Source organism: Pinus tabuliformis, chromosome 1_2 (assembly GCF_031772625.1).
Source record: "Pinus tabuliformis cultivar Carrire ecotype Pingquan chromosome 1_2, CPIR1, whole genome shotgun sequence".
Taxonomy (NCBI): domain Eukaryota; kingdom Viridiplantae; phylum Streptophyta; class Pinopsida; order Pinales; family Pinaceae; genus Pinus; species Pinus tabuliformis.
The window spans coordinates 88881937-88896436 of NC_142298.1; the positions used below are offsets into that span (position 1 = coordinate 88881937).

Below are 14500 nucleotides of genomic sequence, written 5' to 3' on the forward strand. Positions count from 1 at the left end.
CCATAATTCAATACCATGCTACAAGACACATTATTATCCACCCAAACTGACTAATAAATGATCACTCTTTCAGTCAATCAAATCAACCTTGATGACGACCCCCTCGCAATAAAATAAGTTTGGCCACTCCCTCTCACACGCTTCCTAAGCATGAGATTTATTCATAATCGCTTACTCTTAGACCCTTCCATCATCGATGTAGTTCTTTTCCTGGAGTGACTAGAGTTGGTCAAACTCCAACTCCATCTATCATGTCGGAGACAAGTGTTTTCCTTCTCCCTCTCGCCATTCATTGGTCGAAAGTCTGAGTTAGGTCTTAGTCGGGATCCCCCTTCCCATTGCACATTTATGATAAGGGGAGTTTGTCGTCTTATTGAAATGACTAAAAAGCTTGCCTAGTACGTATCATCGGTGAACGAAGAGCCCGAGATCTGCATCATGACAATGCCCATTCTAATGAGGTTCTTCAACTTATTGATAAATAGGGCTCACAATACTTCTTTCTTATTTCTAAAAGTGCTTCTTTCTAGACACAAGTAATAAGTTCGTTATGCCTTGAAGAGAGGGGAGGACTCAAGCGATACTATGCTTTCCTCAACACGAACACTACATGAGATTTAAACCAATGTATTTATGTGACTTGGTTTCTCGACTTTGCATACATAATATCCACAACCTTATTCTATTATTGCAACATAATGTGCCACATGTATGCCATCATGGCATTACAACTCATGTGTTCAACAACATAACTGAATTGTACTGTTAGACGAAGCAAAAAACTTCACAAAATTTTCGAATACAATTCCAACCAATTTTCATCACACTATTGGATCACCTACAATAGAGCAGCCTAAACATACTCACTATTTGAACTTATTAAATTTAATAGTGCGCAATGGCCCTAAACATTCTGCGAAGTTTTTAACAAGTTGAAACAAAACTCACGCCAATGTTAGAATCCTCTCATCATGGTTTGAACTCAAAACCAAATCATAGAACAAAAGAAAAACTCGCCAAAACATGCAATCAAAACTAAACATGTGATCATAATGAACTAGGACTACAATATGTCTCAACAATGGAACTACATACTAGAATTACGGATATGTCTTTGCAACCAAACTACAACTAGAATCCCAAGTTTCAGTCTTATGTCACACCAGTTAAATATGGCCCAACCTTAACTATATAGATATGATCCCAACAACGCTATTGAACGAATGGTTAGTCTTCGCCAATGCTATAGTTCAAGATCTCGTGCTGATCTCTGCTATAACTAAAGTAACGATCTTTATTTGCTTCCACCACAAAGCTTTTTGGATTTGACCACCAAACTTGTAAAGACAAATTGTTGCTCATTCTTCTGATCAAGTTGCCCTTCAAAATTGCTCTGATATCATGTTGATTTTCAAAGGTATTCTTAACTGATAGTTACTTCTAATGATTTAATCATTTTCGTATTCTTATTCATCATTAAGCAATTACACAAAAGACATCAAAAATAGAAATATTTATGATAGTAGGATCATAAAGAGACAACCAAACAAGAGACACAAATATTTTACCCAGGGAAAACCCACTTGGGGGAAAAACCCAACAACCATTTTCCTTAGAGAAATTATTCAGTTCAACAAGAGATATATTTAATCTTTTCAGTCTAAAAACAAGATCAAACTGACCATAGACAATTTAGGTCAATCCTGGTCAAACAAAGGTAAATAGTCTCACAAATTCGGTCTGCCAAAGATGGTCTGCCGTAAACTTTTGTTCTATCCAAAAGATGTTTCATTCTGCCCATATGATGGTCTAACCATAAACTCAACTTGCTATCTTTCTTTTCCTTCACTTGAACAAAAGAGTAAGTATGTTTAAGAGTGATTTGAATTGCTTGTTGGAAGAGGAGGATGAAATGACTTTATATAGTCATTCAAGGATCCCAAATTGGTGTCACTAAAGGGTCAAGCCACCTTGATCATTAGGAGGGCCGACTTGATTTTTTGGAGCCAAAACTTTAATTTTTGAAAATTCGCATTTCCCTCTTTTATATGCGACATGAAAAACCATATTTATGTTTATTATTTCTCATATAATTTTGAGGGTTAAATATGAATTATGAAGACTAACCATAGCTACAAAATTCAACAGATCAAGTTATAAAAGGTTTAGTGTTGGATGTCTCCCCTTTATCATTTCAATAGGATGGGGATTATTTTTTTGTTTTGATGTCCTTTCTTTTCAAAAATATCTGAAGTAGACACTCCTTATATCATTCTCACCAATGTATCTTAGTTGCGTGCTCCAACCACAAATTTTTTATTAATATAAATTATCCAAATTTTGTTTAAAATAATATTGTTTGCATTTCTACATCTAATTATAACCTTCATATGTTCTTATAATAAGCTCATGATCTCTTTTACAAATAGAAGTAAATATCTGTTTTCTCATTATAATTATAAAAATCATCTAAACTAAACACTAATATAATAAAAGAAAAAGGTTCTTAATATGTAGAGGTTGACCATTATCACCTTTCCAAATGTGTATAGCTCGTTTCTCTCAAATCTTCATCATTTGCTCTTCATCCAATAAAAAATCAAACAATTACAATGCATTTTAAGTAGTAAATCATTTCATTCAAACTCTTATTTCTTCAACACAATTGCAAGCATATTCAATATATATCAATAACAAATTATTGCTTTACGAACAAATTAACTACAAACTCATAATATACTAAATGCAACAACTTTTTCTTAATTGTGCTCTCTTCATTTTCTATAAAAATTTCAAAATTCTCAACCATGCTAGCTATCTCCTTTCCTTCTTAAACAAATTTACGTGTAGCAAACAGTGTGAGATTGCCATATCTCGTCACACAATTGTTTTCTTTTTCTTCTCGTAAATTGGACCTAATACTTAATAGTAAAAACTACAAACCAAAAATTAAATTTACTAATTAATTTTAAATATCAAATTAAATAATTTCATTAAATATTAAATAAATAATTATTAAAATAGTGATACAACTATTCCCAAATTAATACAAAAAATAAGGCAACATAGCTAGCGTTCTCTACCGATTAGTTTAATTATTGAACTTTGAAAGGTATGAACCAAGTTCCATATTTGATTAAGCCTTTTAAGTGTGTTTGTTATTATCGAGGAGAAAAAAAATTGTATACTTAGGCCAATGGATGCAAAGGAGAAGTAAGATGGTAGGCTTCATTTTTTTAGGTGGTGAAAGCGTGTGTGGGATTTTAGGTGATCTTGATCACTAAAGAGCAATATAGCCAATGTTGAAAACATAACAAGGGCTACAAAGTAGCTACTCTTATTTAGTTTAAATATAGTTAAAATAGAGTGAAAAACAATAAAGACATATAACTTTATATTAATTCATAGCAAGATAATTCATGATTGCATTATCTCTCACTAAGCAGAGATTATAAGAACTCCATTTGTGGATGATTTTTTTTATAAACTTTAATACCATATTTGTTCATTGTAATATATTATGTGTCTATATTTTTATGGAAAATTTATATTTTATTAGACAAAAAGGTACAACTACCTTCTAAAAACACTCTCATGGAAAAAGACAAATGTGTAGTGTTTAAGGTACCAAAGTATTTTAGTTGTCAACAAAAAGTTTCCAGCAAAGATGGTTTGTTATACTAGTCAATATTGAAGATAAATTACACAGGACAATGTTCTAAAAAGTTTTTTGATAAATAATACATTTTAGTGAATTTATATTAAATGATATATTGTAGTGAACTTATATTTTTAGCACATTAAGCTAGAATATGCATTTAGATTCAAATCTTTTCTTACTATTAATTTATGGATATTGTCATATATTTTGATGTATTTATTATGCATATATATGTTTTTTATGCATCTTTCTAAAATGATTTATGGACTTTCATGTATTTGGGAGTTGACTTATGGACCCAAATGTTGTGAACATTTTAAGGAAATTGTATTTATAAATCCTATTGTACAATAAAAAAAAAACAATCAAATAAGAGTTAGATATTGTATTGTAAATAACTCCATTACAATCTTTTAAATAATTTTAACAACAATGAGTATCTAAAATCAACTATCCACCATGAAAGACAAATTCCCATGGTATACCAAAAATCATGGTCTTTAATTCATAAACTAATCATAAATGAAGATGCAATACAATATGAGTATCTAATAATTTTGTTTCTAAGTTGAAAATAGTTGCCTTTAATATTATTAAACATCTATAAGTAAAAAGTATAAGTCTTTAGATGTCAAACATGTTTCTCATTAAAATCATTTTGATAACAATGATAATTTGAAATCAACTACCCACCATGAAATTCAAGTTCTCTTTATTCGCCCAAAATTATGATATAATTTGTGCATTAACCATAAACAAAAATGTATTACAATATGAATATGTAACCCTTTTATTTTGTGTTTGAAAGAGCTTCCTTCATAATTATTAAAAAATTATTATATATCAAAATCTGAAAGTAGCAAGATTATATTATTAAAAAGGTGATAACATAAAATTCGCTATCTACTATCAAAGTTAACTTTTAATGGTATACCTAAAACTATAGTCTAAATCATTAATGAAGATGCATTACAATATAAATATGTGATTTTTTAATTTTGTATTTTGTTTATGAATGGAAAATAATTTCTTTCAAAATAATTGGATATCTATGTTAAAATTGGAAAAAAATGAAATTATAATATCAAAAATTTAATTAATTAGTTAAATAACATAATAATATTCTTTTATTAAAATGAATTTTTTATATATAATATTTCATGATTTTTAAAATATAAATGTTATTTTTATTTTAAAATATAACTTTGATTTAATAATAGAAATAACATTAACACACCATATTAATATTATAACCTAAATTATATATAAATTGATCCACACCCAATTTTTTTATTATTGATAAACATAAATCTCTATAGTTTAGAAAGAATCCAGCTTACATTTATCCTTAACCTAAATTTACTCAACATACAACTTTAATAATAAACTTAATTAATTTTTTTTAATTATAAATAACTTAATTTTATTAATAATATTTTAATTTTAATTAATTAATAATTAATAAATTAATTTAATCTTAAATAATATTAATCATAATTATCATTATTAATATCTGCAATTTCAAAAACTTATATTTTTATAATAATTATATAATGTAATAAAATAGGATATAAAAATACTATGAAAATTTTCATTCCAGCAACACTTGATATAAGCACTCCAAAAACTTGTATTATTTATCAGAAATATTATATATAGAGAATCACAAATATTATATATAGACAAATATGAAAGTACAAACTTTTATACAATTTTAATAATATTATTCTATAAGCACTTCAAAAACTTGTATTATTTATTACAAATATTATATATAGACAAATATGTAAGGACAAACTTTTTATACGGTTTTAATAATATTAATAGTGACTAGGATTAGATATTTTTAAAATGGGGGTGGCTAGTCCCCTGAAGAAGCATTTATTAGGCCATATGTACAATATATTTACATGAATCCAGGCAGATAAACATCACATCAATCAATATGCACTGCGATCATACAAATGGCTGCAGAGCAGCATCACGATAGTGAATCGAAACAGGGCGGGGCGTGAATAAGCCGGCAGCCCCGCCGTTCAACCATGCACTCATGTCATGGGCTGAATTTATAGTCCAACGAATGTGGGAGGTTGGTGGAGCCTTTGCGCTTATGTTCATCGTTAGAGGTTAGATGATTTTTTTTGATGCCTATTGTTGATTGTGGTTTTCACAACTTTTTAGCTGGTGGGTATCGTACACAGAAGTCTTATTTATTATGCTATTGAGTCATAAATGTGCGGGGGCAATATATGTCTACTGTTGGATGGAAACAAATATATTATCCAATGGTTGACATATACTGCCCCATCGCATTTATGGCTCTGTGGCATAGTAAATAAGGCTTGTCGTGTGCCCATGTGGATTGTACACTAAGCCCATAACAGTACGGAAAGCCCTATTTCCAATCCCATAACAAAGTAAATGCGCCCTGACATGCGCCCGATATAACACGATATAACACGCCGCTATTTTTTTTTCTCTCTCATCACCGCGCGACGTGTTATATCGTGTTATATCGGGCCCATGTCAGGGCGCATTTACTTTGTTATGGGGTTGGAAATAGGGCTTTCCGTACGAGCTCATACTGGGGGATAATGATGATTCAATAAGACCAAAGTTCCCTTAATGAATCATTATTTAAAAAATAAAATAAAATAATAATAATAAAAAATTAATTTTATTTGTAAAGTTAACATTACAAATGAAGCATTTAATTTTTTATCAAATAACAAATAATTAAAAAATCAACACTTATAAAAAAAACAATTTTAAATTAACACAAAAAAAATAAAATATAAATCTAACACTCATAAAAAGAAAAATTTTAAATTAACACAAAAAAATATAATAATAGCGTTTTTAAAAGTAACACTTTCGAAAAATAAAATAATAAAAAATAAAATAAAATCATTTTTAAATTAAAAAAATAAAATATAATAAGAACATTTTTAAAAGTAACACCGTAGGAAAAAAATAATAAAAATAATTTATAACATTACAAATGGGGGGTTTATTTTTTATTTTTATCAAATAACACCTAATTAAAAATTCAACGCATACCCTACAAAGATATTAAAAACACTTTTAAAGTAACACAAAGCAATAAAATATAATAAGAACATTTTTAAAAAGTAACACTTTAGAAAATAAATATCAATATCAACCCAACTTAGTAATAAAAACAAAAGCAACAAACAAACAAAAAAAGCAAAGGAAAAATATTAATCCACTTCCCAAAAGTAATATCTTGCAAAGGAAATATGAACCAAACGGAGTAGAGGAAGACAAAGGCACTTGAAGAATCATCTGTAAGAGTGGCAAGTAGAAGCCATCCCATAAAAGTGGGACGTGTAAAGCCATTCCTTGATTCTAAAAAAATAAAAGGAAAAAAAGGGTGATTATACTTAATAAAAAAGAAATAGCAGCTAAGCTTAGTTATGAAAAAGGCTAGAGCATCAAATAAGAAAGTAAAACAAAGGAAAACTATTAATGCATTCCCAAAAGTAACATGTGGGGAAGGAAATATGAACAAAAGGCATTGGGAAAAGCAAAAGCACATTTAGAAAGGAGAGAAAAAGAAAGATATGAAATTAGAATTTGGTTTTGAAGATGGAAACCAAAAGAGAATCATTTTTATAAAAGTAGGAATCCAATAAAAGTGGGACATGTAAGCCATTCCTTAAAGATTTTGGAACCCACTACCAACAAGTCTGAACTGAAGGGCTATTGAGCTTTGCCCTAAACAAGCAACTTAAATAATAGCAAACTAAAAAGTGCATGGAGAAAATGAAAGAAAATATAATCCACACTTACATATAAAAGAGAAAGGAGGTGGTGGTAGTGGAGTAAGAGAAACGAAAAATGTAACGATGTTTATTAAAATAAATTTTATTTTAATTAAGTAATATTTTTTAAAGTAGGAAAATGTTGTAATATTAACCTGTTAAAAATTATTATTTATATGTAATTATATAACACATTATACCTATTGAATTGTTAAAAGATAATTATGATAATAAATTTTGTTATTCTAATTTTTTAAAATTTTACATAAATTGAAGTGTTAGGTTTGAAGGTTAATTATATGAATGGTGTTTTTTCTATAGAAAATATTTACATAGTGGAAAATAGAAAATTAGATGAGTATTGAATTTTTTTAATAATAAATATTTACATAGTGGAAAATAGAATATTAGATGAGTATTGAATTTTTTTAATAATAATTTTTTTTTTACAATGGATTGTTTGGTTTGATAAATAAGTTTTTATAGTGGATTGTTTGGTTATATAATTAAAAATCTATGTTTTTTTTTTAATTAATTTGGGATAGATACAATGTTTAGTCATGTTAAAAGTGAGATGAACAATAATAATAGATCTCATAAATACAACACAATAATATCAATATATAACATTTAATATTTTGGATAAAAAATATATAAAAAAAGATGGAAGTTATAGGTACATACCAACCCAATGATCCCATAAGTTGAAATTTTAATTTTGCTTTAAGTTTGTGCTTTAAAGCCGCTCAAGGTTGAGGTTAAACAAAACAAATACAGTGGTCTGACAAATGGAACAGTTTGGGTTTCCTCTTCTTTGCAATATTCCAACCCTTTTTTTGGTAAGTTAAACATTGTTGAGACTACATCATGGTCATATCCAAGAATAACACTCGAATAGGGCGGGGAATTGAACCGATGACTTAACATCTAGGAGTGCCTAAACAATGCACCCAATCATCGTCTATCTAAGACCTCGTGGACATTCCAATTCCTCTTCTTGTTTTCTCTTCAAATTCCAAAATTCTAACTTATCCTTTTCACAAGGATGGATTTTATATATTTTTTTTTGTTGGAGGAAAAGAACGAATAAATTTATTAGAGGTTAACAAAATTGTATGAACAAAATACCACAAAGGGTATTTCCATCATCCATGCTGGTCAAAATTTGAAAAATAATGAAAGGTCCAAGTCTAGAATACTGATAATAATATTAGCAAGAAGCCGTGAAACAACATTAATTACATGAAATAATTACATAATAAGGGGTTACATGCCACCCTTTCGGCATTCATAATCTAGTAAATATCAACACCATTGTTGAACAAAAAAGGGACTTCATAATCCAACATTCTCTTCTTGAAGTATTTCAAAAAGTGATGAATTATCATAGTAAGAGAGTTTGTTTGTTTGTTTGTTGTCGTTGTTGTTGTTTTTTTTTTTGAAATTCATTTTAAAGACAAACAAAATCTCGAAGCTAGTATCTCTGAAAATAAGCAAAAATATGTTAGTGTTTAGGACTCTTTGATCTCCCAAATGCCTTCTTGTAGTTCGAGGCTATCCATTGATAGCCTATTAGTTCCCTTGTTATTTTCCTTGTACACATGGGCAAAATTAATGTGAATGAAGGAGGATTGTAGTTGTTTGATGTCTTGATAGAGGGGCTATAACAAAAAGATTCTTAGTTCAACATTGTCATTCACCCATCATATCACAAGGAGGGACTCCATTCAGACTTGCGGATGAGTAATTCCTTTTTCAATAATAAGTAGAAGGACCAATTTTGGGGTTGTAAGTTCACTTTATTTGTTTGATGTATGAATAATGCTAACTTTGAAACTGAGGGTATGATTATGAGAGAGGGAGATTATTCCCCCTGCTTGTCCTCTGGGTGGTGCTCCTTGAGAGACTCTATTGAAAATGTCCATGGAGATTGAGTGTCAATGATTAAGTTAGAGTTTTGAGCATGCTAAGGTAGTTATGAAAATTATGGAAAGACATTTTTTATATTCAAAATTTTGGATACATATTTGAAGGGTAGAGTTTCTTTGTTTTCAAATATTTTTGCCATTCTTGCAATCCAGACTCCCCAGTCTCTAGTAAGGGGCAATGATATATAAACTTTTGTTTATTTGTCCTTATGCCAATTACTCAATGAAGTTTCAATGGAGTCCCCTTACGATTTTGATTTCAACCCTATAAGTCCTTTGATTTTGATCCATTGCTTAGTGAATGGACAATGGAGGATGAGAAGTATGTTTGTTCCCTGATCTGATTCACATAAGCTATAACTTTTTTGGCCCGTGTAGCTTCTTTTTTGAAGCACATCCCAGGTTAACGTTCTATTATTGAGTAATAACCACATCAAAATTTTGCCTTTGATTGGGCATTTGTATTTCCAAAGTGATTCCCATTGCTAACAAGTGCCTTCAATGGCCAAAGAGTTTGTCCTCCTCTTCATTGATGAAAACATTGCATTTTCTAAGATGGTCCATATAAGAGGTCCATGTCGTAAACATATTCCTTGTTGAGATCTAAGTCTTTTTGGGCAAGCCATTGCTATTGTCTAGAGTTCAATGCTTTCCCTATTACAATTTGATGAAGGGTATGGAAACCCTTTGATACAAGATCAAGGATTAATGGGATGGGTAGTCAATGCAAGTCTTTGTTTTTGATCGAAGGGTTGAGGCCAATTTAGATCTTATATCCTTTTCCAACCCTCCATATTAACAAATTTCCAATTAAAAGAAAAGTAGTGATTGTGGCTTTCATATGATAGAAGAAGATCGAACTTTTTTGTTTGGATATCTAATCCAATATTTAATTTGAAATAAGGTTAATGTACTTATCTTTAATGACTTGTGCTAATATCTTTGTCCCTAGATAAGCCTTAAATCATTCTTGGATGATAGGGATTTGAAGAAAATAAACAAATCTTTGGGACCCTAGCTCCCTTGGCTTTTAGGGATGGCTAGGTTTCTCCATGAGACTAATGACATTCCCCTTTTCTCTTGGTTTTGTCCAAATAAATTGGTAACATGACTAGTGATTGTCTAAGACCTTTTGGAATCAAAGCTAGAGGCATCAAATAATTCAGGATGACCTCAATGATGATTTTACAAGAACCGAGTGACCACTAATAGTTAGCCATATGTTGCACCGCGTGTTCAAATTTCTTTTAATCTTTGCTATATATCATTGCCAATATCCCTTTAGATATAGATACAAGTGAAATACTCAAAACCAACTAAAAAGTCAAGATTATAAAAAGCAAAATTTGATTTAAATAGTGCTTTTCAAACTCAAAAAACCCCTAATTAATTTTAGAAATTTGAAGAAATTTATGAAAAAACACATAATTACAAATAATTTAATTACAAAATAGTATAAGATTGAAATTTAATTATAAAATTATATATATATATATATATATATATATATATATTAATGAAACATTTAGAATTTGTTATACCGTTCGAACTATGCAAATCGATTCCAAACACCAAAACTCCAAAGGCTGGACTTGGTAATAAGACTTGCTTTCATATTGCTTGTATCCTCTTACACTACGAGCTCCTAGGATTTGGTGATGAGACTTGCTTTCATATTGCTTGTATCCTCTTACACTACCAGCTCCTAGGATCATAGGAGCAAGGCTGCGGAGAAAGAAAATTTGTCACAATATAGTTCCATAAAAACTAATTGCCACAAATCTATTCCAAGTACGAGAACTCCAAAAATATATATAAAATTAACATGAAATAAATAAACAAATATATATATGTCGCTTTCTACGACAGATTCCCATGTACTAAATAAATAATAGATACATAAAAATAAAAAAATAAAATATGTATACACACAGGGTGAACAAACTAATTTTATAAACTATATGCGTCTGTTGGCTGTGTGTTAATTCTCCTGAGAAGTGTGGTTTGGATTTGGCTCATTTAAGGTTTATCATTGCATCTGCGACGACTGCAGAAGAAGCAGCGGCAGCGGCAGAAGCACCACCACCGCTAGGGGGTTCATGGCGATGCTCACCAACAGACTTATCCAGTCGTCTTTCTCCATCACACAATCCCTAGCAGGAGGAGGCGGAGGTGGTGGTGATGGCGATGGCGATGGCGGAGGCCTAAGCAGAGGCTGCGGAAGAGTTGGTTTCAATTACTACTCTTTAGGTGGAGGAGCTTTTGTTCTCCATGCAGGGCAGAAGCAGAAGCCCTCCCTGCTTTCGCTCAACCACCAACACCAGCGAAGCCGCCAAAACGTTTTCCCGCGATGCGGCCTCAAAGATCCTCCTCCCCCCAATCACATTCTACAATCTGCTTACACTCTGACTGACTGCACTCCTTGCAACCAAGATGGACAGAATGGTGTTTCTTTCAAAAACATGGTATGCTCTTTTCATTCCCAATTGTCTATTCTGCTGCTTGTATGCCCTTAGTTTGTTCTCCATGTTGACTAGTGTCCTAGAATTTGCTTTTCTTGGTATTGTAATGGGGTTCTTGGGGTGGGTTCAAAGCCAAGCAATCTTAAACCCATCAACTCAACAGGGCCTTTGCAGTAGGCAGGGCTCTTTGCAGCAGGCAGGAATCATGTTAATTTATCTCATACTGGTAGTGAGGTCTGGTTTGCTGCAACATAAAGTCCCAACATACGATGATCCTTATACTAGAGACATAGTGGCCCTCATATATATATAATGGCTGAGTAGTTGTTGGATGTGTGCTTACTTGCCTACATAAAGTCCCAACATACGATGATCCTTATACTAGAGACATAGTGGCCCTCATATATATATAATGGCTGAGTAGTTGTTGGATGTGTGCTTACTTGCCTTTTTCTTGTCCTCCTTAGAATGTGTTGTGTAGGGTAGGTTGCTATGTTTGACATAAAAACTCCTATTCACCCATCTATTCCCCTCACTCACTTCTTAACATGAATTGCAATAATATTTTGTGGCTAGAGGTGTAGGATGAGTGACATACATGAACTGCAATAATATTTTGTGTAGAATTGTAGGATGAACAAATAACATAACTCATTGAACTTATGTATAGAAAGGTATATATAGGAATGTGGTTAGGCAAGTGGCTCATGTTGACTAAAAATACAACCATATGATTCGTTACAATTTATATGGCAGTCCTCTTGTCAGTCATTCAAATAGATCAAGACATATAATAATGAGAAACTGAATTATGCCAAAATTTGCAGAAGTGTGAAGTCAATACAACAACTAAGAGCCTAATGTTCCAGCCCCATGACATGTAAGGTGAACCCATGGCCTTTTGTTACCCTTCTTTCCTTAAGAGAGAATGCTTTAGGAACTATGCACGAAGCACATGAGAGCAAAGTGAGTCAATGTTCCACAAGGTTTGCTGTTGGAACAATAGGATTGAGCTTCAAAGAAGCGATATAGGTTGGGCGTACATATCTAAAAAAATAAAAAGCAACAACTATAAAACTAAACACAAACTCTAATCGACGAGGATAGATGATGATTGAGCACTCACGGTGGCATTGACCCAAAAAGTTGGTAACAAATCTGATCTAGATGACTTTCTCCCACAAAGCAATTCTTGATGAACATGGATCAGCCATATGGTGTGAAAATGACTACATGATTTGGATTGAGTCGGAGGAAGATTTAATGGGACCTATTGAAAATATTTCTTTTGAGATTTCTCAAAACTTTTTTCCCGTTGTAGGTGATTTGAATCTTTCACATAAAGTCTAAAATCTCAGGTTTGATCTCAAAACCTCTAGGTATTTATTGAAAGAATAAAAGAATGGAGGCGTGAAATGACAAATTGAAATTTATGCAAGAGGAATCCAATGGGACTTTTGTTAATGAGTAGGGTCATGCGCCCTACGCGGTAGGTGATCACTATCCCCTCCCATCCCATGGCGACACGGATATATCTCGTTGTTTGTCAAGCATAATGCCTTTTTGCCACATCTCATTATTTCTCTATATCCATTATATATGAGATTATTAGGAGGATTGGGTAAGTAACTTATAGGGGGTGGGCTTAAATTATAGAGGTTACCTCTCTGATCTATTAAAATGAGGCTTATTAAGGTGGGAGGGGTAAATAAACATTGGAATGTTCTAAGAATAGAAAGAGCTAAGGGTTAAGTTAAAAAGATGAATCCTAAGCTAATAGATGATAATTTGTTTTTTTGGCATTGTGGATGATCCTACAAATAATGGAACATGATAGGTCATTCTTTATTTTATTCAAAAGATTTCATCAAAGTCTAAAGTAGTGAAATGGTTTGAGGTCATGTTGAATGCAAGAGTTTGGATTTCATAATCACATGGAGGTATTTCCTCATGAGTTTCTATTTGTTATTTAGGTGCAATAAGCAATAAGCAACCAAAATTGTCTACAGTATAGCACATGATATTTTTTTGGATTATTAGCTTAGGTACAATTTTGTAGGGAGGATCTTGGCCTTGAAAATGTCAATAAATCATAGTAGCCCCTCTTGATTGAATTCACTAGAATGTTGAAGTAGGTGAGAACTTGCTTGAATACAAATGTAGAGAGATTTGTCAAATCTCCTGTTTGAAAAAGGAAGTCGATCTTGAAATTTGTGTGGACACTAACCATAGTAGGAAGTTCCCTCATAAGGTAAAATATGTTGCAATTGTAATGTAGAGGGTTTACTACCTAAATTATCCACATGCATGCTTTGCATGTTAGGCTACAGATTGTCAAATCTATGATTGTTTTAGAACAAGGGTTAACCAATAGATACATGTAAAATATGTTGCAATTGTAATGTAGAGGGTTTACTACCTAAATTATCCACATGCATGCTTTACATGTTAGGCTACAGATTGTCAAATCTATGATTGTTTTAGAACAAGGGTTAACCAATAGATAAATGAAGCTCAGGGCACAATTCATAGTGAAATCAAATAGGATTTTGTTATTATCAAAGAGGATAAATCCCCTCAAAAAAAGGAAGAGGTGAGTACAAGTGTTGTGTCTCATAATTAGCCCCAAAAGATTTGAGAAGTAGGAGAAATTGAGTAGTAGGT

General features: G+C 31.5%; 1 protein-coding gene across 1 annotated transcript in view; it reads left to right on the forward strand.

Annotated features, from left to right (window-relative positions):
- Nucleotides 1-11321: 11321 nt before the first annotated feature.
- The window catches only part of LOC149204581 (chloroplast protein FOR GROWTH AND FERTILITY 2-like), a 150719-nt gene continuing 147540 nt past the window's right edge, over nt 11322-14500 (forward strand). The window contains exon 1 of the mRNA XM_089394758.1: nt 11322-11839. Coding sequence (XP_089250884.1) covers nt 11474-11839 — 366 coding nt within the window. The 5' untranslated portion in view covers nt 11322-11473. The remainder of the gene's footprint in view (nt 11840-14500) is intronic.